Source organism: Gopherus evgoodei, chromosome 1 (genome assembly GCF_007399415.2).
Source record: "Gopherus evgoodei ecotype Sinaloan lineage chromosome 1, rGopEvg1_v1.p, whole genome shotgun sequence".
Lineage (NCBI taxonomy): Eukaryota > Metazoa > Chordata > Testudines > Testudinidae > Gopherus > Gopherus evgoodei.
This window is the reverse complement of record NC_044322.1, coordinates 44,118,332-44,142,214: the sequence shown is the minus strand read 5'-3', so window position 1 is coordinate 44,142,214 and position 23,883 is coordinate 44,118,332. Positions and strand designations below refer to the sequence as shown.

At 43.4% G+C, this 23,883-nt stretch overlaps 1 protein-coding gene across 1 annotated transcript in view; it reads right to left on the bottom strand.

The window, feature by feature from the left end:
• B3GLCT (beta 3-glucosyltransferase) overlaps window positions 1-22,281 on the bottom strand; it is a 133,488-nt gene extending 111,207 nt beyond the window's left edge. The window contains 3 exon segments of the mRNA XM_030563010.1: window positions 2,508-2,547; window positions 15,766-15,827; window positions 22,113-22,281. Coding sequence (XP_030418870.1) covers window positions 2,508-2,547; window positions 15,766-15,827; window positions 22,113-22,191 — 181 coding nt within the window. The 5' untranslated portion in view covers window positions 22,192-22,281.
• Between the last annotated feature and the right edge of the window lie 1,602 nt (window positions 22,282-23,883).

Below are 23,883 nucleotides of genomic sequence, written 5' to 3'. Positions count from 1 at the left end.
AAGAACACTTCACAGCATTTTAATACCATGCAAATCACTGATCTTAAAGATAGTACAAGTCTACCTCGATACAAGGCTGTCCTCGAGAGTCAAAAAAATCTTACCACGTTATATGTGAAACCGCATTATATCCAACTTGATCTGATCCGGCGGAGCGCACAGCCCGACCCCACCCCCCGGAGCGCTGCTTTACTGCATTATATCCGAATTCATGTTATATTGGGTGGTGTTATATCGGGGTAGAGGTGTATATAAAATGGAAGTTACTGGAAATATTAAAACATACTATATGTTAATTCACAAATTATTTTCCAATAGTGAACCACCAATAGGAAATATTCCTAAAAGGATTCTGTGATGGAAGGCTTGGAGGCCCTGTATCACACCCACCCCAGGAAAGAGCAATATAGACATCTCCAAGCTGCCCAGAGCAGCTGTGTGGGACACAGCCAACGAGAGGGGTTGCAGGGACCAATCAGTCAGGGCCCAGAAGGCTCATATAAAAGGAGCTGAAAGGGCTAGATAGATCAATCTGCTTGCAGGGACCAGGGGAGCTAGAGGTGCTTCTGGTTGGCTGCAGGGGCTAAGGCAACCCTAGTTGCTGGCAGGGAGCGGGAAAGCGAGGGAATAGTTTCTGGATGGCTACCAAGACTCAATTAAGATAGGCTACGGGGATGTGGCCCAGGAAAATGTAATTAGTTAAAGGGACATGGCATGTGGTTGCTACTTAGAGGGCTGGGACCTGGAGTAGTGGGTGAGCCTGGGTCCCTCCCCCTACTCCAAACAGCCATTGGGGAAGTGGCTTTGCCCTGAGAGAAGAGAGTTTAGACAGGCCCAGGGAAGGGACTGTATGTGGACCTGTTACTGCCCCCCTGGAAGGGGGCTGAACTGAGACTGACCCAGCTGGAGAGCTGGGGTCACAGAACTAAAGGGCAGGTGAAGAGTCTCCAGGGATGAAGCCCTGGGGGGTGCTGTTCCATCCCAGAGCAGGAACCTTCACACATAAACTGACCAACTAGGGCAGAGGTCGCCAACCTTTCAGAAGTGGTGTGCCAGGTCTTCATTTATTCACTCTGATTTAAGGTTTTGAGTGTCAGTAATACATTTTAATGTTTTCAGAAGGTCTCTTTCTATAAGTCTATAAAATATAACTAAACTATTGTTGTATGTAAAGTAAATAAGATTTTTAAAATGTTTAAGAAGCTTCATTTAAAATTAAATTAAAATGCAGAGTCCCCCCGGACTGGTGACCAGGACCCGGGCAGTGTGAGTGCCACTGAAAATCAGCTTATGTGCCGCCTTTGGCACCTGTGCCATAGGTTGCCTACTCCTGAACTAGGGTACTGAGATAGGACCTGTTGGTCAGACAGAGGACCAGAGCCGTGGACAGCTAAAGAGACATTGTGAACAGAGGGATACTGTGATGGGCCCAGTTGGATTGTTGAAGGACTGAGCTTGGGGAAAGCTGTAGGACATTTTGGACTTATATCCCAGAAGGAGTTAGTTTGTTTGCAAAACTGATTGTGTGTGTGACTTGGCGGGAAGGCTGAGTCACCAAAGACCCGCCTGACACGCGCAGCAACCGACAGGGGTCACCATGAGCCTAGAAATTGAGAAACTGCAGGCACACACACACTCGACTGGAGGCGCTTGCGAGAGGTGGGTGCCACCCCTTTACAGATTCACTATCATGGTTAAGCCTTTCTTTGCTCCTTCTACAATAGCCTGCAGGCCAGTGTGACAGTCTGTATGAGAATACACCAGTTCACAATAAAAAATGTAAATAATGAATCTTTGTTTACTATTTTCATTATGAAAAGTTTCTCCGTTACAGAAGGATGTTTGTTTTTATTATGTTTTATGTACTTTTCAGGTAGAGAGTTTCTCCATATTTGAAGATGGCCTGAAAATTTTCAATATTCTTTTGAATGGGTACATGAAAAGTTAACTCCATAGTCTGCCTCACATGGCATGTCCAATAAAGGTATTTATTCTGCTACTTAGCATTTTACTAGTCTTTCCACAGGTGCTTACCATACATTTCTACAACTCTATTATACTATTAGACCTTGAGAGTGGTGCCTTGTAGTCTCACAATTAAGTCCTTACAATTCAGTTACATTCTAAGAAGCAACTTGATAAAAAAAAATAGTACTGTGAGGTACTAAGCTTATTGTCTCAATTACTTTCATATCACAGGTACTCGGATTATAAATAAGATGGATTTTTCTATTAGCTCTGCAAATGGCTAGCTGGTCTATCATTAGCTTATGCATCATCACCAGAAGATTCTGGAATTAGCAGTTAACTAACAATACTGCTGAGTAATAGGGTGTCATTTTACATGGTGACTAATTTAGGCATAACTGTACTTTAACATTACTAGTAAAGCAGCTATAAGTAAATGGGAAATAAGCATTACACAAGATCACTGACGGAACATGAGGATATATACATTTCAATATGGGACTACTATAGCTTTGACTAAGAAGAATTTGTTTACTTACCTATGTTTATTTGATTTGATTTTCCACTTTTTCCAGACTCCTGTTTTAAGAAAAGAAAAAAACATGAGGATGCCGACAAAAATCCTAATGTTTGCACAAAGGTCTAAATAATGAAGTGTTCACCAGGTTCTATCTGAATTCTTAGCATGTTTTAACACACTCTAGGATAAAAAAAACCTAGTGTAAAGTCTTTCAACCCTCAGGGACAGCTATTTAATATAATAAGGACATCTTCTACATGGTCATACACTGTCTGAGGCAAGGTATTTGCATATTTAAAGAATTACTGAAAAGCATTATATAATGCTTATTTCTTACAAATCTAATTATGGAGGAATTTGTTATTACTGTAAGCATTTTACTTTTTTTTAATGTCCTTCGTGGATACCTATTGTGACTAAACATATAAAAAGGAAAATACAGAAAAAATCATAGCAAATTCAGGAACACCTCATTCATATGTGATCAGCTACCACATGTCTATTGAGATAAACAAGGTGGATGAGGTAATACCTTTTATTGGACCAATTTCTGTTGGTGAGAGAGAAGCTTTCAAGCCACAGAGCCCTTTTTCAGGTCTGGGAAAGGTTCTTCCAGCATAACAGCACAAGGCAAGGTGGAACAGAGGGTTTAGCTTATGTACATCTCTATCCTGATATAACGCGACCCGGCATAACACAAATTCAGATACAATGCAGTAAAGCTGCGCTCCAGGGGGTGGGGCTGCGCACTCTAGTGGATCAAAGCAAGTTCAATATAATGCAGTTTCACCTATAACACAGTAAGATTTTCTGGCTCCCGAGGACAGCGTTATGTAGAACTGATAAATGAAATTGTTTTTAATTGTTCACTTTATTAATGTAACTTCTGTTCACCATTCACTACTCTTGCCTACACTGTAACTTCTGTTCCATATTGTAGTTCAAACCCCATTTTAAAACACTCACTCCATTTTGTAAAAGCTTCCTCCAACCTTCATTTTTGCAAACCCTGCTGTAATCTTATTAGTTTAGTTTAGATGTGTGAATGAGATATGTATGAATGACGGAATCAAACTCCAGCCCCAGCCTGTCCTGATGAGATAAAGTTCAAATACCAACGGCTGAAGACCTAGACAACAGCCCTAAACAAAGTAAAAAGCATCCACCCTAAAAAGAAAAGGACAACAGAACAACAGAAGGAAGATCAAAGCCAGGTTCAAGGCTGAAAGTCACGCCTGCAATTGATGGGTGATCAATCTAAACCCAGAGGCAGCGTGACACAGCAAGACCTATAGACTTTGAATCCAAACTAAAAGCCTATAAAAAAGAAGGGTGAGATGAGAGACTCTGGGTAACATTCTGCTGCCAACATGGAAGAACATCAGTGCCTGCCCAACAGAGATCCAGCTCGGCCTTGTGCCCGGCTTTTCTGGCCAGTTAGCCGCCACAAGCTGCGAACCCAAGCTGCAAAATCAAGCCATGAACTTAAGCTATCTTCAGGACTGGTAACTATGCAGCAGCTGCACAACACCTGATGAATGTGGGTGTGTGTGTGAATAGGTATTAGGTATAATGTGAATGTGTGTGTGTGCGTGTGTGTATAGGTATAATATGTGTGTGTATATAAGAATTAAGATATTAGTTATTAGTCATAAATCAAATTGTTATCATAACAAATGTGGCAACTTTGTCTTGTCCCCTTTAATAAGATCCTGCTGGTTTTTACTGGTCTAATATAATTGGTATAACAGTTATATCGGGGTAGAGGTGTAGTTAGCACATATTGTAAGGGAACATTCAAGGTAAAGTGTCTGTTAACACCTCTGCAGTCATAGGACAAAAAGAGTGGTTTAGTGGATTACAGATTGTTGTAATAACCCATAAATTCAGTGTCTCTGTTCAGTGAATGGTTTTTAGGGTCTATCCGAGTAATGAATTTAAGCTTGCAGGCTCGTCTTTTGAAAGCGTTATATAAATTTCCTTTGAGGATGAGGACTGGTAGGTCAGATACAGTGATCGCTCTGTGAAAAAACAATGAGGAGTCCTTGTGGCACCTTAGAAACTAACAAATTTATTTGGGCATAAGCTTTAGTAATCCACTTCATCAAGTGCATGGAGCGGAATATACAGTAAGCAAATATAAATATACATCACATGAAAAGATGGGAGCTGCCTTACCAAGTCGGGAGTCAGTGCTAACGAGGCCAATTCAATTAGAGTGGAAATGGCCCATTCCCAACAGTTGACAAGAAGGAATGAGTATCAACAGAGGGGAAATTATTTTTTGTAGTGACCCAGCCACTCCCAGCCTTTATTCAGGCTTAATTTGATGGTGTCAAGTTTGCAAATTAATTCCAGTTCTGCAGTTTCTTGCTGAAGTCTGTTTTTGAATTTTTTTTGTTGAAGAATGGAGACTTCTAAGTCTGTTATTGAGTGCCAGGGAGATTGAAGTGCTCTCCTACTGGTTTTTGAATTTTACAATTCTTGATGTCTGATTTGTGTCTGTGATATTCCCCTCTGGTGTTATCTGGACCGGTGATCTGCTGGGCCTCTCCAATCCTTGGATCTGGGAGCCACCCTTACCCTGCTTTGCTGTGGGAACCCTCACTCCTGGGCTGTTCATGCACAGCCTCTGGCATGTAAGCTCTTGCAAGCGAATGACACTAGCCAATATCTCCGGTCCTAGAAACAACCCTAGGAACCTCCGTCTTGCAGTGTCCAGTTATGCCTGCAGGACGCTGTTAAATTGACTAACTTATGTAAGCTTGCAAAGAAATTGACATGTACCAGGCTTGTTATTCCAAGGGGAGCTTCTGACACACTTCAAACCAAATGCACTGCTTCAGGTAGAATAAACAAATGTATTAACTATAAAGATAGATCTTAAGTGATTAGAAGTCAAAGCATAACAAGTCAGATTTGGTCAATGAAATAAAAGCAAAAGCTATTCTAAGCTGATCTTAACACTTTCAATGTCCTTACAACATTAGGTGTTTCTCACCTGGCTGGTCACTTTTCAGTCAGGCTCTCCCCTTTGATCAGAGCTTCAGTCACTTGGTGGTGGTGGTGTCTGTGGAAGTAGGTGGAAGAGAGACAGCATGGCAAAATGTCTCTCCCTTTTTTTTTTTAAACATGTCCTTTCTTTCCTCTTGGCTTTGCCCCCTCCCCGCCCGCTTCAGAGTCAGGTGAGCATTACTTCTTCACAGTCCTAGACCGCCAAAAGGAAGGAGGTGACTCCCTTGAGGGTCTAACAGATTCTTTTGTTGCTGCCTAAGCCAGTGTCCATTTTTCCTGTGAGGCTGGTCTGCGTTTGTCCCATCCATGCCCTGACAAGGTCTGAACTGCCTCCTTGTTCTTGGGGAGTTTTTGCATGGGCTTGCTTTAAATCATGAGGATACATTTTCAGCCTCATAACTATATACATGAAATTATAACCTATAACCTTATAATAACATTACTGTAACAATTACTATAACATCACTAAAACAACCATGCTCTGTGCATTATGAGCCTTCTGAAGACACCCAACATAACAAACTTTGCATTGGATACCACACAATCATTTTATAAAGATGAACATAGTGGTGTAGGGTGTTCCACCGAGGTACAGAGCATCACGCCTCCCTTCTTAGTTTGCTGCAAGAGGGTTAGTCACTGACTATCTCAAAGGCAGCTGTTTGTTATAGTTCTCTTGGCATCCAGTCATTAAGGCCATTAGGCAGCATGTCTCAGCTTCCCCATTCACACACAGCAAACCAGTTTTTTTTTTTTTATGGTTTCTCTGCTGTGATAAGCTTTAAACCTGTTTACAGGTATTAACTGAAAAGCAGCATTATCATAAGGTTTAACATCCATGTTGAAATTCTTACCCCAAAACTTAACATCAGTAAGTGTAGTTTGAGGTTAGTTTGTTCATTACCCATGGTGTCCTTTGACTCTCTTCCATGTAATCAGTCACTGGGTTCTCTTTCCCTCCAGTGTTTCCCTTTGTGCAGGCTCTTAATTTAATCATGTTTCTCGTATTTTGATATCTCAGGGTCTGGCAAGATAAAGGTCCAGAAGGATACTGCACATTGGCTGGTCCTTTGGGGAGCGGTCTCCTAACCCCAGGACTGTACATATGTAGGAAATCCAACTCCCCTTTTGGGGTTAAGCTGTGTTCCCCTCCCCCCCCAACACTGAATCCTTCCCTGCCCCCAGAGGGCTGTGATCTGTGCTCTCTGGGCTAGGTGTATTTATCCTTTGAACAGATTCACCCTTTCCCAGCAGCTTTCCCATAACTGCTCTCTGTCTCTCACCAGCCTGGGGAAAGCACCCACCCCCCTCTGTGAGTTGGGTCGTTTGTCTTCTGGCAGACTACCACCTGGCAATTTCCTGCTCTCAACTCTCTGTTACAGGCGTTGGAGCTGCATCTTGATGTAATGAGAGACAGTTACTTTCCAAAAAAATTATCAGGAATAGCACCCTGAAAAATTGGGACCTGGATTGAGGTACCCTCCATCAACCCTTTCCCTGTCCCAGAGAAGTCAACTGTGTGACTGCTCCCCTCCAGAAGGTCAGTTACACAGTTCCTTCTCAAAACCTGGGTCACAGGCCGAGTGCCTGGGTGCACAGATGCTGACCCAGCCATCCTGCTAGTGTCCTGGGCATCCTGCCCCAAGTGACTAGTGAGGAGACATTCCTGTACTCCCACCATTCCTTCCCCAGTTTCCTTCTCTGAGCTCCCTCCTTCAGCTGCAGAACTCTGCCAGCTAACAACTGGGACAGTTTCTTTAATCACTGACAACACCTCTCCTCCTCCTGTGCCTGAGGGCATGTTGCCTTCTGCTGGAGAGGAGCAAGTCTCAGCCTCTCCCATACTCCGAAGCACCCTGCTTCCCTGTGTTACAGAGGCCTGGTCTACACTGGGGGGAGGGGGTGGGGGTCGATGTAAGATATGTAACTTCAGCTACGAGAATAGCATAGCTGAAGTCAATGTATCTTAGTTCGACTTACCTCCCGTCTTCATGGCGCGTGATCGACGGCCACAGCTCCCCCGTAGACTCCGCTTCCGCCTCTCGCCCTGGAGGAGTTCCGGAGTTGACGGGAGCGCATTCAGGGATTGATTTATCGCGTCTAGATGAGACACGATAAATCAATCCCCGATAGATCGATCGCTACCCACCGATCTGGTGAGTAGTGTGGATGTACCCAGAGAGTCACAGGAATCCTCATCCACCTCAGTCGTTTCTGAGATCCCCTGCCCCTTTTCTGGGCTCTCCTCTGGGACACATTTCTCTATGCTCCTGTTAAGAATATAGAGAGAAGGGTACCATAAAATCCCTCGGCAGCTATACTGAATTGCCTTACCTGTGAGGGCTTAAGTAGTTCAAATAACCTAGCTAGCACTTGACCAGAAGGACCAATGAGAAAAGAAGATGCTTTCAAATCTGGGTTGGGGGGAGAGGTTTTGTTTGAGCTCTCTCTGTTGTTCCCTCTCCAGACGCAGGGAGAGACCAAGCAGGTGCAACATCTCCTGAAAATATACCAGGAATAATACATCTAAAAATCACAGAAATTGTAAATAGGGCAAGGAAATGTGTTAGGTTATCTTTTGTTTTGACCTGTGAATTTTTCTGTACTAGAGAGGTAGTTTTATTCCTGTTTTTGTACTGTAAAGCTGAGCCCAGGGGGGAATCCTCTGTGCTTTAAATCTTACTACCCTGTAAAGTTACCTTCCATCTTGATTTTGCAGGTGTGATTCTTTTAATTTTTCTTTATAAATAAAGTTCTTCTTTTAAGAGCCTGATTGATTTCAGTGTCCTGAAGACAAAGAATCTGGTCTGTGCTTACATTGCTAAGGCAATTGGTTGGTATATTATTCTCAAGCCTACGCAGGAAAGAGGGTGAAGGGGCTTGGGGGGATAGGGATGCCAAGTGACCCTTCCCTGAATTTTTGTGTAAATCACTTGGTGGTGGTAACAATACCATCCAAGAACAAAGAAAGGAATTTGTGCCTTGGGGAAGTTTTAACCTAAGCTGGCAGAATATAAGCTTAGGGGTCTTTCATGCAAGTCCCCACTTCTACACCCCAGAGTTTAGAGTGTGGTGGGGGGGAACCTTGACAGCTCCCTAGAGCTGGTTTTGCCTCTGGTTCAGCTGCAACCTGCTGGCAGCTAACAACCTGGACAGTTTTCTCCCTGGCAGGCATTACACCCCCATCCTTTCCTGATGTGGTGTTGCCTCCAGCTGCAGTGCAGGAGTTGGTCTCAACCACCCTCCCACCTGGAAGCACACTGCTTCTCCCGGCTGCAGAAGAATCAAGGAGACTCTCTCCCATTCTCTCAGCAGTTCCTTTCCCTCGGGAGTCCCAGCATAACACTCCCTCCTGCTGTAGGCAAATACTTTAACCAGAGCTACATGGAAAAAATCATTACCAAGGAGCAGGTCGAATAGGAGGTATTCCATTACCCCCCCCCCCAGTCAAAACACTTTCCAAACCATATGGATTTTAGCTATTGGTATGAGAAATCTGCTTTTGTCCACCCCCACAATCTCTGCCATTTGGCCAGGCAACGTACTGGCCTTTGGGACCACACTCTGCTTAACCAGAGAGATCTGGGCCCCTGTATCCCTCTGCCCCAATATTCCCTGTCATTAGTTTGAACAGCCTTCACATGCTCCATATCTGGTACTGCAGAGGGTAACCACACAGAACCAATGTAATAGGTTTCAATTGCTTGGGGGTGGGGGAGGGTTTCTGTGTTGAGGACAGCAGAACTAACATGAGCTATTGTTTGCCTGCTTCCTCCTAGCACAGGGCATTTATTCCTCAGGCGATCAATGGAATTACACCGATAGTACCCTTTTTAACAATTACTATAACATCACTATCACAACCATGGTCAGTGCATTATGAGCCTTCTAAAGATACCCAGCATGACAAACTTTGCACTGGATACCACACAATCATTTTATAAAGATGAACATGGGGGTGTAGGGTGTTCTTCCAAGCTACAGAGAGTCACAGTGTCCATTTATTCTTTTGCATAGAGATTGTCTGATTTGGCCAATGCACATGGCAGAGGGACATTGCTGGCACAGGAAAAGTGTTCACTCACAAGTGACGTGGTGTTTTTGTCTTATTTTCCTGTGTAATTTGAGAGTATTACGATTATCTGATTTCACACACATAGCTGCTATTGGGACATTTGGTGCACTGTGTGCGGTACACCACATGTGATAGGCATGCATAGAACCCATGGATCTTGAAAGGTGTGTTGAACATTGCAGCAGAGGAGATAGGAGTGTAGGTTTTGGATCTGTTGCTCTGGCAAGGTCTAGTGATGCTTTGAGTGAAAATCATAGAAGATTAGGGTTGGAAGCGACCTCGGGATGTCATCTAGTCCAACCCCCTGCTCAAAGCAGAACCAACCCCAATTAAATCATCCCAGCCAGGGCTTTGTCAAGCCTGGCCTTAAAAACTTCTAAGGATAGAGATTCCACCAACTCCCTAGGTAACCCATTTCAGTCCGTCACCACCCTCCTAGTAAAATAGTTTTTCCTAATATCCAACCTAGACTTCCCTCACTGCAACTTGGGACTATTGCTCCTTGTTCTGTCATCTGTCACCGCTGAGAACAGCCTAGGCGCCATCCTCTTTGGAACCCCCTTCAGGGAACTGAAGGCCGCTATCAAATTCCCCACACTCTTCTCTTCTGCAGACAAATAACCCTGGTTCCCTCAGCCTCTCCTCATAAGCCATGTGCCCCAGCCCCCTAATCATTTTCATTGCCCTCCACTGGACTCCAATTTGTCCACATCCTTTCTGTAGTGGGGAACCCAAAACTGGAAGCAATGCTCCAGATGTGGCCTCACCAGTGCCAAAGAGAGAGGAATAATCACTTCCCTCGATCTGCAGGCAATGCTCCTACTAATGCAGCCCAATGCGCTGTAGGGTGACCAGTCAGCAAGTGTGAAAAATCAGGACAGGGAGTGGGGGGTAATAGGAGCCTATATAAGAAGAAGCCCCAAATATTGGGACATCTGGTCACCCTAATGTTGCCAAGAAGGCTAATGGCACAAGGGCACACTGTTTACTCATATCCTGCTTCTTCTCCAGTTGATGTGTCTTGATCTGTAAGGAGCCTACCTCAATAATTATGTGGGTGTAACTAGACAATCACTATGCTCACGTATGAAATCTCATAGGAAAATAAGACAAAAACATCATATCACTGTTGGTGAACACTTTTCAGAGTGATCGCTCTATATCTGGCATATCAGTCCTCATCTTCAAAGGAAACTTACATCGCACTTTCAAAAGATGAACCTAGGAGCTTATGTACTCTGACAAACACTAAAAATCATGGACTGAACAGAAACACTGAATTTATGGGTTATTACAAAAATCTGAAGCCCACTAAACCCCTCTTTTTGTCTTATGACTGCGGAGGTGTTAACAGACCATTTTACCTTGAATGTTCCCTTACAATATGTGCTAACTACTTAAGCTAAACCTTCTGTTCCACCTTGCCCTGTGCTGTGATGCTGAAAGTACCTTTCCCAGACCTGAAGAAGAGCTCTATGTAAGCTCGAAAAACTGTCTCTCTCACCAACAGAAGCTGGTCAAATAGAATATATTACCTCACTCACCTGGTCTCTCTAATATCCTGGGACTGACACAGCTATATCTACATTGCATATTGAGATAAACAACATTCTTAAGGAAAACCCATAAATCCATTTTACACCACAGAGTTCAAAGAAATACAAATAGCATGCTGCAGCTGCCCAAATAAATCCCCATAATTTCATGTTATCATATACATTTGTGATGGAATTTTAGCTGCATGCTTAGAAACAGTAGTGACATTACAGCATCACCGAGGAAACCAAGACGTAAGTTCTAAAAATATCTGGGGCACTTATTCAACTGATTCTGAATAAGTTGAAGACTGATTCGAAAGAGTGTGTGCTTGAGCTCAGCTGGCTGATAGAGACTAGGGGCTTGTCTATACTGGCAATTTACAGCGCTGCAAATTTCTCACTCAAGGGTGTGAAAAAGCACCCCCGATTGCAGCAAGTTTCAGCGCTGTAACATGCCAGTACAGACAGTGCACCAGCGCTGGTAGCTACGTCCCTCGAGGAGGTGGTTTTCTTAAAGCACGCTCTGCCACGACCACACAAGCCACGTTAAAGCGCTGCTGCAGCAACACTTTAGTGTTGCCAGTGTATACTAGCCCTAAGTTTAATAGCAGCTTGGGCTTCCTACAAAAGTTCTAAAAATAAAAAAGTCCCAGTTGGCAGTTTCTCACTAATAGTACCTCTTCAATGCCTCAGTTTCCCCACAAGTAAAATCAAGATAAATATCTATTTCACAGAGATAGAATAAGGTTTAACTGTTTATAAAGTGTTTTGAGATTCTCAGATGGAACGGATTAAGTACACAAGCACTGTTTATCTATTGTAAAACAGTGACCTTATTTTTAATTCATCTACCATTGTGTTTGTTAATTCCTGACTACAAATAGACCAACCCCCCATGACATTCTTTATCATTTTTCATTTTATTTTTTGGGAATTTTGTTTTATCAACAGAGGGAAGGGAGATGTGTCAGGTCCTGCCCCTTAGGGGACGGGAGGCTCTGGAGGGTGAGGAGTGGGGGATTGCAAAGCGAGGGGTGGCCAGACTGAAGCTGAGCAGCACTGCAACCCTGTGTATGGCGTTCACAAACTCCTGAAGTGGGGAGTAAGGCCAAGCCTCATGGGACAACAGCCACAGGAGCCACAGGCCGAACCTGCTGACGCGGCAGGTGAACAAACTGGCCCGGCCCGCCAGGGTGCTTACCCTAGTGAGCCGCGTGCCAGAGGTTGCCGACCCCTGCTATACAGTTAGGTCAACTTAAGGCAGCTTGCGTCAATCTAATTCTGTAAGTGTCTACGCTACAACATTGCTCCCACTGATGTAAATTGTCCACTACACCAACCTAATAACTCCACCTCCACGAGAGGCATAGCACTTAGCTCGATATAGTTAGAGTGATGCATTGTCTGTGTTATTTACACAGCCAGAAGCCAGCCACTCTGGGGCAGGGCTGCTCCAGCTGTCAGTGCCCCACAATACCCCACACAGTTAAGTTAGTGGAAGCACTCCTGGTGAGGACACACAACACTGACAGCGGGGGCACAGTGTGGTCATGAATCACTGCAATAATTACTGCAGTGGCTGTACATCAACCTAACTTATCTTGACTTAATTTTGCAGTTGAGACAAGGCGTTAGTCTAGTTTCCAGAAAACAGGTATCCACATCGTAAAACACACCTTCACAACTATCACCCTCAGTAACAGTGTCAGCAAAGTAGTCAAGGGCAGAATAGTCTTTTGAAGATAGACCTTTCACGCAGATGTATGATGCACACACAACCTTGCTCTCCGATACAGCTGTCAGGGAGCATCTGGAAGAGACACTTACCCTTTCTGGACATACAACCCTCAGACTCAACATAATTTGTAAAAACAAACAAATAGGGCAAAACCTGATATCTGTTGGTGGTTGTTCTTAAAATTAAAATTAACACTAACATAATGCATTTGATTTGTTAGTTTGATCTATAAACATAATAAAAAGAGCAGTCATCTAATTCTGTGGGCATCCTTAACCGATTTTTTAAAAATACACTAAAATAAGCACACCCAACAATTCTCCCAGATCAACTCAAATTCACAGCCTCAACATAAACATATTAATCAACCACGTACAAAATCCCCACAGTCCAACACCTACCATACCCAACACATTTCATAAGCCAAGGAGAAAGACAGGCCTTGAGCATGAACATAAACAAAACAGAAGTTGAATTTCTTTTGTAATCCATAATGCTTCTATCCTGGACGTGTGCCTCTCAGCCTAGCAGTAAGCCACCCTCTAACTCTCTCAGATATGTCTACACTACAGCTGGGAGGGGTGATTTCCAGTGCAAATAGACAGACTCACTCTAGCATGCTCACCTTAAACTAGCACGCTAAAAACAGCACTGTGGACATTGCAGCACTGGCAGCCGCTCAGGCTAGCCGCCCAAGAATGCTAACTTGAGGTGAGCTAGCACAAATCTGTCTACCTGCACTGGGAATCACTACTCTCAGCTACAGTGAGACATACCCTCAGGTCCCCTCCATAATGGGGGCAATATTGGTCCTTGTAGCCCCTTCTCTGACCTTGAGTTAGCCCTCATCCACAATGTTAAAAGAAAAGCCAGTCGAGGAATTTTCTCTAAAGAGTAAGTTCTTTCAGGGGTCACAGACAGATAGTGGTTGCTTATTATAAATTGATAGAACAGTATTTACAGTATGTCATTTTAAGTACAGGAATATCCTCCAAAACTGCCAGGTAATTCAGGTTTTTACTGGTGAGCACACAGGGTTGTATGGTGAAGCTTGGCACAGTTGTCACCTGTGCCATTTCTGTTCTATAGAGGATTACAGTCTACAGAATTCTCAAGAGAGCACTTCTATAGGGATTAAATTAATTTAAGTGAAGTTTTTGGAATTCTAACTTAATGGGAAGAACTTCATAATAAGCATGACAAGTAAAGAGCATACCATGGAAAGTGATAGAAGAAAAATTTCCATTGTTTCTTTTAGTTCTACGTTTGACTGAGAAGTTACATTGGAAGTAGCCAAACAAAAAAGCAACTGATGGTAATAAAAATATGACGACTTATCTTTCATACCAGAATGCATGTATGTCAGTACATCAAAAGTTTGTGGTACAGAAATTTGAATTTATTAAGATTAATGCTGGAGTAGCAATTTTATATCCAGCAAAAATTAAGATTTATAAATACATTAATTAGGTCTTTGACTGTGATGATGCCAAGAGATTACTGGATGCAAATTCTTCAGATGATTAAGAATAAAAGGTAGATATTGCTCACAGAGTCTGTTCCTGACTAATTAGCTTTTGGTTCTGGTTTTTTGTTGTTTTTTTTTTAAACCCAAAACCTAGCAATTCTGTTATTCAAATGGGGGCACGGATGGCTTTACCTGAACTTAAGAGTTACTTATGTGCTGCTCTCGCAATGTAAAAATTAGATATTCAAGTTTTATTTGCACAGCGGCATGCATAGAAATATGTCAGATTTAATTTAGTAGAAAGGTACCCATTTCCTCAAGTTATTCCATATTATTCAAAATCAATGAAGTAAAATGTAACACTTCCTATCCCCACTCACCAAGCAGGTGTACGTACATACATACACACACACATATATAAAATGAAGAGTGGGAGGAGCTCTGTGTTGATAGTGTTGGGTGTTCAAAATTTACTTGGATAACTGTCAACTGCCGTTTACACTAACTACTAAAAATAAAATTTTTAATATAGATTAAGGTTTTTACTCTACATTTAAATGAGTACTGGAAAGGAAAAACATTTCTGTCCTCCAGTTACTTAATATACTTCAACCTAGATATAACGCTGTCCTCGGGAGCCAAAAAAATCTTACCGCATTATAGGTGAAACCGCATTATATCGAACTTCCTTTGATCCACCGGAGTGCACAGCCCTGACCCTCGCTGGAGCACTGCTTTACCGCATTATATCCAAATTCGTGTTATATCGGGGTAGAGGTGTACAATAATTTTATTTATAGAGTGACTCCTTGTCATGCCAAAGCACTCCGCTTACTGTACAAAAAAACCTACCCAAACATGTGATAATGAAAGACTTTAACTGACATAACCAACTGGCATGACAGAAGAGGAAGACAGAGTAGGAAAGCAGCTACCACAATATGTGATCAGTACCACAAAATGGAAGAACTTGACAGTTGTAGGTCTCAGCAATGCAGATTTGGGGACTTCCATAAGCCAATTGCATATACACTAAATTTATGTCTAAGTTGTAAAACAAATTTTAGAAGATTTCTGTTAGAAAACAGATGTGTTAAATGAAATAAAGGCATAACTCTTAAAATACAAATATCAAAATATATTAGATCCAGTTTAAGAAAGGAACTGAAATGAATAAAATCAATATAGGACTAGATGTGGTCATTCTAAGAAAACTTTGGGTGGGAAAAGCTGTAAGATAGAGGCTCTAGAAAAGTGGCATCACTAACGATGTGCTTGGTGCCTCAGAGAAAATAAGACAGCATTAGGTCCTGGTTCCAATGAAGTCAATGACAAAGCTCTCACTGAGTTCAAAGGGGTCAGAATTTTACCCACAGTCTCTGCCCCAAAGATTTTATAATCTAGATGGAACATTACTGTTGGGACAGAATTAGAATTTACTACCTGTGATACCAGTTGCTCAATCTGTTCCTCTGCATCTTCAGCAGCTACACTTATAGCCAAAGCTGGGGGAAAAAGGCAAAAAAAATATTTTTTCAAAATACAGTAGTTGATCATTGCATTGGACAAAGTTCGGTCTATATAGGATAAGAAAGCCATTTAGGTAATAGAGTCACTTAATGTGGAGAATATTTGTGATAATCTTTTCAACCATTAGACAACCTGCTGTTTGAGAAGCTGCACTGCTGTAGCCTGACAATTTTGCTATCATACATCTCTGAACAGAAAATTGTTCTTTGATGTGAGGCCAACTGATTTTGGCTTCAAGTCAAAATAAATCTCATTAAAAAAATCTGGCCAGTCCAATGATTCAGATGATAGTACAATGTGCTATCATATGGGAGGACCTAGATATCACTCTACCCTGAGGTTAAGGGTTGCGTTTATTATAGAGAAGACCCACTGGATATTCAGCATGAAGGTGAGTCCATACACAAACTCTCTGAAATACTGTTAGCAGCTGGCATAAAACTGTCATAATCGAAGAGGGCCATCATATTTCTTGGTCACATACTCTGAACAGCAGTATAGCGGTTTCTAATGCATGGGGAAAGGAGGTCCAATTAGAAATTAGCAGGGATGAATCGAGGCCCAGGCTCCCAATTTGGACTGACCTAATATTATCTTGAGTCCCCACCCACTGGTAAGTTAAAACTGCCTTGGGGCATACATGTCCACATTAATACAAATATTTTTTTCAAATTTTAAATACTTAAACTTTTTTCATCTCTGGTTATCCATAGTCCCGTACCCTTCAAATTGGAGCCCAACTGTCAGTAAATATCTAAGAGTTGTATTTCATGATGACATCCCAGCTACTGTTGAAACTAATCTCTAACTCATACCAGTGAAGACAAGCAAACATTGGTAAACAGCTACTCCAAAACATCTAAGAGGGAAGACTTGATTTCATTCAGACCCCAGTTCTTTCAGGGATTACGCATGGGAGGACACATGGGATTCAAAGGGACTCTCCATTAGTACAGGGATCTACCCGCACAATGTTACTTATTTTCATATCAGAAACTAAAAAATCATTTTGCACTTCTATTTTGAAAGGACACAATGTGTTTTGAGAACTCCAGTGTTTTCTAATGAACGACAAAGGCTACACTACCATTTTTGTTGGTATGACTTATGTCGTTCAGGGGTGTGAAAAAACACACACCCCTGAGCGACATGAGATATACCGACAGAGGCATCAGTGTGAACAGTGCTACGTTGGCGGGAGAGCTGCATTGGTTCAGCTGTGCTGCTGTAAGCTCACTAATACAGACACTGCCAAACACTAATTTTATACCTCTCTGAAAACCTCAAAACCTTATCCTCTGTCCACTGCATGAATCAAAATAACTGCATTTGGAGCACTACACAAGGAATACCTTGCATAGGCAAAACAGCTCCATATCCTCTATTTGACAGAATTCTAATTTCAAGATCAATGCAAGAAATCATCTTTTGGGAAACTTAATATTCGCAAGGCATTAACTTGAAGATGTATCACCAGGTAAATTGTGTTGCTTTGCATGACTGCAATATAAATATTGAGTTTCATTATTCTCACTTTTAACATGCTGGTGAGGGGTTGCATAAAGAGATCTGACTTCAATATGCAACTAAGACTGCAAAGAAATACTTCCTTTCTCAGACCTTTAAATAACTCATGCAACACAGCTTCTGAGATTAATATTTTATAAATCTAGAGAATCCTTGAAACAAATCAAAGCTTACGCAGCTAACCTGGAAAATAGACCTAGACTGTACTGTATCCTTGGCAGCAAAGAAAAAAATCTAAGGGGTTATATAGAGATGAAGTAGGTTATAAATCTCTCTTTTTTTATATTGTCAAAAGGTATGTGGATCCCATACACCTTGCTAAATCTGTTATTCCCATCTCCTACTTCTGCTGTTCACCTGGGACACCAAAATTCACTTTTTGGACATTGTCCAGAAAAGTAATGACGCTGGTAGTCTAAATATGTCACTATCCATATTCCTGATAATTTTACATTCTCAGCTCTGCTCTTTTCCAACAGATAAGCACAAACATTTACTTTGTATCCTTCATACTAAGTGAACTGGGAAGACTTTTCAAATATTCACATAGGCCACTAGTGGCTTCAGAGTTTAACATGCACAAATATTGAATTATCTTTTGGCAGACAATCAGCAGAAAATGACTGCTCAGAGAATTTCTTAATACTCAGGAACCACTCCCTACGTAGATTACTCAGTGCTCTGAAAAGAAGGCACAAGGCAGAGCCCAGCAGACTAGCCTGTAAGCTCTTTGAAGTAGGGACTGTCTGACTGTTCTGTGCCAATGCGGTCCTGGTCCAACACTGGGGCTCCTAGGCACCACCACAATACAAACAACAACAACAGTGGTCTTTCTCCAAACATTGTCACAAATTCAGACAATTGCAGTATGTTTCATTTAATGTTTCTCAGAAGAGACCTATTGGGTTCTCCAAACTCACAAGGACCCAAATGCCTACTCTGCCCTCCCAATTCCAGAAACACTTCCAATCCCCTGATGTTTGTCACCCAATATACATATACCACATGCACGCCTCTGGATAGTTACCATATTAAATGATCATCATAGAAGTATTATGAAAAGAATTTGATTAGCTAGCGAATGTTCCAATTGTGGAGGCACCAAGAGAAACCACATAAGTCAAACTCATTAACCAATTTACCTTGCAAGCAATCTTTACAATTGTCTAAGAAAAAATAGTAAGGAAATCACATAAGTGTTACCTGCTATTTTAAGTTCATATTTTTCATATTTCAAGTACTGTAGATTTTGACCTGGTTGGCACCTGTAGTTGTTTACGTGATTTGCACAGCAATCAGCCATAAGTGGAAAATGTCAAGTTCAGTCCTCACCCTGTCTGGCTGGCTACCAGTAGCCATTCTGATTCTACTTCTATAGTAACTGAAGTTGAATAAGGAAAAGGAGAGCAGAGCACTTTTAGACATTTAAAACTCTGTCCTCACTTTTACCACTATGATATCTGTTTCCTTTGGAAACAGAAATGGAAACCAGAATCAGCAGAAAAAGTCATACTCCTTGGTTTTCAGCCCATTTCCACCAAAATTGGAAGTTGAAATCCGGGAAAGTAAAATAATCGCTTTTAATTACTACTGATCTTTTTCTAAAGTTCCCCATTACAATGATGAAAACTGGAATGGGAACGATCACTAGCAGATAGTATTGGGGAGGGAAAGCTCTCACTTATCTTTTCCATTGCTCAACAGGTAAACAGCAGACTATTATAGAATCAAGGTTAATAATAATGTAAATATAAAGAAGAACATTTTAAGTGTTCCCTTTTAGAAACAAGAGGAGCTTCCACACACTTAAAATGAGTAAAAATCTTTCATTTAAGTTATAAATATTTTAAAATATTTATAAGAGCAAAAGCACAGTATAACCAGACCATACTAAAGCATGCACCAAGGGACTAAAGAACATTTATTGTATCTTCCTCTTTGAGGGCCTGACTTCAGGGAGCTTTGAATCAACGGGAGTCTTTCCAGTTGAGATGCTTTGCATCAGTTTTTTAATGAGCTAAGGGAAAACTATGATATTATCCCTTATCTTATGAAAGTCTTTTCATGTGTTATTGTTTACATATGTCAAAAAACATTGTCAATAAACAGTTTTCAAAAATTTTAAATACTTGGGAACAGCTAGGTTTAGAATGCTGAAACAGCTGATATTACTGCCTCTTGTATACAGCATGCAAGACAGGGACTCCTTGGACTTTTACTAATTATCATTTAATGAAAGAGATTGTTTCAGCCCAGGTCTCTCTTTTGGTGCCCTGTATTATTTTGCTGCCTTTGTCAGATTCTCACAGCACACCAGGGTTTATGGTTTGATATGTTTCCCAAGGTAACAACTACATTGCTGCTGTTACTTAGACAGATTGGGGACTTCGATACTGAGACAAACCAGGAGCCGTAAAGAGGCAAAATAAATCAGTCTTTTATCTATTTACACTGAAGTTTTTACACCAGCTCTTCTTGACTGCTACTGCCCTATTAACTTCAAAGGCTTCTAACCAAACCAGTAAAGAGCAAAGTCTCATTAGTGCTACAAACTTGTTAGGCCAGAGTTTTGAGGGGTACTGTGAGCTCCAGCACCCCAAACATTATGTACGGCAATTAAAACAAGTCACATTTAATTTTTTAGATTAGCCCCTTAAAGAAGCAACTGAGACATGTATGAAAAAATATTCAGGCTGAAGTCACCATTTTAAACTATTAAAAATTATTCATTATATTGTTTATTGTGTACACAATCTCTTTATATGAAAAATAAGATTGGGGTTTTTTTGCTGGGAGGAGGGGGTCATTCTATTGTGCTTCCGTATGAAAAAGTCTTGAGCGCAAAACTAAGTATAAAACTATGTAAATATTTTTCTCCACTGTGCATGTTATGAACAAATGCGTTTGGTAGAAGAAAGTTCTAAGATATCTAATTACCTTAACCCCTTTTTTGTATAATGGCAATGGATAAGAATGTTTAACACTGTTGAGAAATATTCAACTTTCCTTCTGCCATCTCCAAAGCGCAGGATGCTTGTGAAAGAAGAATCTGCTCTTCGCATAAAAGAAAAGGGTATTTCTAAGACTATGCAAACTAAGGTTCTGATCCTCCAATGAGCTCCATGAGAGCAGATCCCTAAACCCATACTGACACCCAATGACTTTAATTGGGTCCACACACCTACAATTCCATTGCCCTCTCCCCCTTTAAAAGTTAATTAATTTTTAAGGTTTTTTTTAAAAACTGACTTTTTCCCCTTACACATCAATAAACTCGAAGCTTCTATTCTAAGGCTGGGATGACAGTTTAGAGGAAGGGTGATTCACCTTCATCAGGAAAACTGTTTCAGTGAGATATTTACAGTTAAGCAAAATCCTTCATCCTGAGAGGGATTGAAATATGGCTTTAAAAAGAGACTGTGAGATAGTTTAACCCCAAAATGCAGTTATTTTGGTGAGGAAGATAAACTTTACAAGAAAGAAAAATCAGTATTTTTATTTCAGTTTAAAGTTTGTTTATATTTAAATATTCCCCTGCAGGTTTTGCAACCCCAAAATAGTGCTAGTGAAAAGGAACCAGATATCAAGGCTGGTTAAGAACAAATTGATGATGCTATGTTATTCTCCAAGATGAGAGAAATGTTTTCAGAGCACAAATAATGGGGAAAAAAATAGATTTGGAAGAGTCTTTCATTTTTACCCACCCAAGGCAGTGGTTTCCAAACTGTGGTACATAGACCACTGGGCTGTAGAAAGTCGGCTGCTCACATGGGACTAACTCCCTTCTTTTATTGTCCCATCTGCCAAATCCATATTACAGGTCAGGTAAACCACATTAATACTGAGAGAGCATTTCCCTTTTCATGTTAGCAATTGCACCTTGCAATATCGATAGATGGGGAGATGCTCCATGACACTCCTCTATATTAAGAGGTGCTCCACACATCCTAAAAGCCCTGCAGCACCTCTGGCCTAAACGGCAATTTGGAATAGATGTAAGAATTATTTAGTTTTTAAAACACGAGACTTTTACTTGACTGGGTCCCCATCCAGCCTTAAGAGTTGGTAATTTCTCTAGGTCTCTACCTAGAGGTTGCGGAATCCCCCTCACAGGAGATTTTTAAGAGCAGGTTGGAGAAACCCCTGTCAGGGCTGGTCTAGGTTTCCCTGGTACCGCACAGCGCTGGGGTTGGGGCTCCCCAGCAGGACCTTTCTGTCTGTGACTGAGCCTCTGGGCAACCACCAGCACTTCACAAACCGCACCAGGCACAACCCCAGCCCCGGCACCCCCTCCCGCCGCAGCCCGCGGGGCTGGGGCTCCGGGGGAGGAGGCACCCCCGAGGCTCCCCCGCCGGCCGCCAGACTAGCTAAGGGAGGCTGCGCTCCCTTCCCCAGTGTCCAGGGAGCAGCGCGGGACCCTACCTCGCCCCGGCGCTCGCGGCCAGCAGCACCCCCGGGCGGCAGGCAAAGGGCTCCCGGCCCTCACCACAGAGCCTCCCGCCCGGCGCGGGACGCTCCCAGTCCGGGCAGCCTCCGGCCGGCGGGCGGCAGAGGGCGCCGTGCGGGGGCCCGGGGAGGCGGCTGCTCCCTCCTCTCCCAGCCCATCCCACCAACAAACCTCTAGGAAGGGGGGACGTCCCTCCGCGGCCACTTCCCGCCCGCGGCTCCGCTGCCGCCCCCGCCCGGTCTCTCCCCCGCCAGCAGCGCGCAGACCCAACCCCCCGGCCACTCACCCGGCGCGCAAAGCGGCGGCAGGAGCAGCAGCGCGGGGAGCAGCCACCAGCCGCCGCCGCCGCCGCGCTCCCGAGGCATCCTGGCAGCGGCCGCAGCCCGCGCGGGGAGGGGAGCGGTGCGTCTGGCTCCCCGCCTCCCTCTGCGGCAGGAGCTCAAGCCAGCGGCCTCAGGGTGGTGCTTCTGCCGCCGCCAACCCGCCCCGCTGGAGCGCAACCGGGCGCCAGGAATCAGAGAGCAGCCGCGACGCGTGAGAGGCGCCATCTAGCGGGCGGCAGGGGGCAGGGCGGCCCCACGGAGCTCCACACACCCAGCGGCTGACGAGCCTGACTCACCGACTCCACCTTCCTGCGGAGACCCCCCCCTCCGTACTCCCCGCACGTCCCCCTTTCCCTAGAGTCCCCTATCCTGCAACCCACACAGCCTCGAGACACCCCACCCTACTCCTCTACATCTCCCCAGAGACACCTCCATCCTGCTCCCCCTACCTCTCCCCTTCCCCCAGAAACCCCATCCTACATCCCCAGCATCCTCAGACTCTCTTTCCCTAGAGGCACCTCCATCCTGCTCCCCATACCTCTCCCTTTTCCCCAGACACCCCATCCTACATCCCCAGCATCCTCAGACTCTCTTTCCCTAGAGGCACCTCCATCCTGCTCCCCATACCTCTCCCTTTTCCCCAGACACCCCTGTCCTAAACACTCCCAACATCCTCACACCCTTCCCCTCCAGACACCTCCATCTTATTTCCCATAGACACCCCCATCCTATACACCAACATCCTCACACCCTCTTGCCCCAGAGACACCTCCATCCTACTCCACACCTCTCGTCTTCCCCCAGAGACACCTCCATCCTACTCCACACCTCTCGTCTTCCCCCAGAGACACCTCCATCCTACTCCTCACACCTCCCTCTTACCCCAGACACCCCCATCCTACACCCCAGCATCCTCACACCATCACCTCCGAGACACCTGCATCCTACTCCCCATACTTCAACCAGAGATCTCCCACATACTACTCCCCTACATCTCCCCAGAGACACCTCTGCACACACTTCCTATAGACGCCTCCATCCTACTCCCCACTGCCCCCAGAAGCTCTCCATCCTATATCTCCATCCTGCTCCCCCACATCTCCCCAGACACTTCCATCCTACTCCTTACTCCCCTCAGAAACCTTCCCATCCGACACCCCCCACATCTTCACTCCCCTCAAAGACACCACCATCCTACTCCTTACTCCCCTCAGAAACCTTCCCATCCGACACCCCCCACATCTTCACTCCCCTCAAAGACACCACCATCCTATACCCCTATCCAACTTCCCTCCACTCACCCCCCTCAGTACCACTCAGAAACACCACCATCCAACTTCCTACCACACCGCCAGCACCTCACACATACCAGTCCCACCAAGCAGAAACATCCAGCATCCTCATATGCACCTCAGCTCTCCCTCCACAGCTACCTAGCAGGGAGCAGCTACCATACATCTCATTCCTCTACAGACACCTAGTAACTTTCACTCATAAGGAGGCTTGGAAGGATTAGATTTTGTATTCCTAAGTGTCAGTATACATTGATTTCACCACACACACACACACACACACACACAAACTGATGAAAAATATTTTCATCAATGATAATCAAAAGTTATGGATTGGCGAAGTAAGAACAATGCTGCATGAAAATGTAGTTTGATTTAAGGATATTTACTTTGTATATTTTGATGTGAAATTGACAATTTGTGTTTTAATGGTCATAAAGTT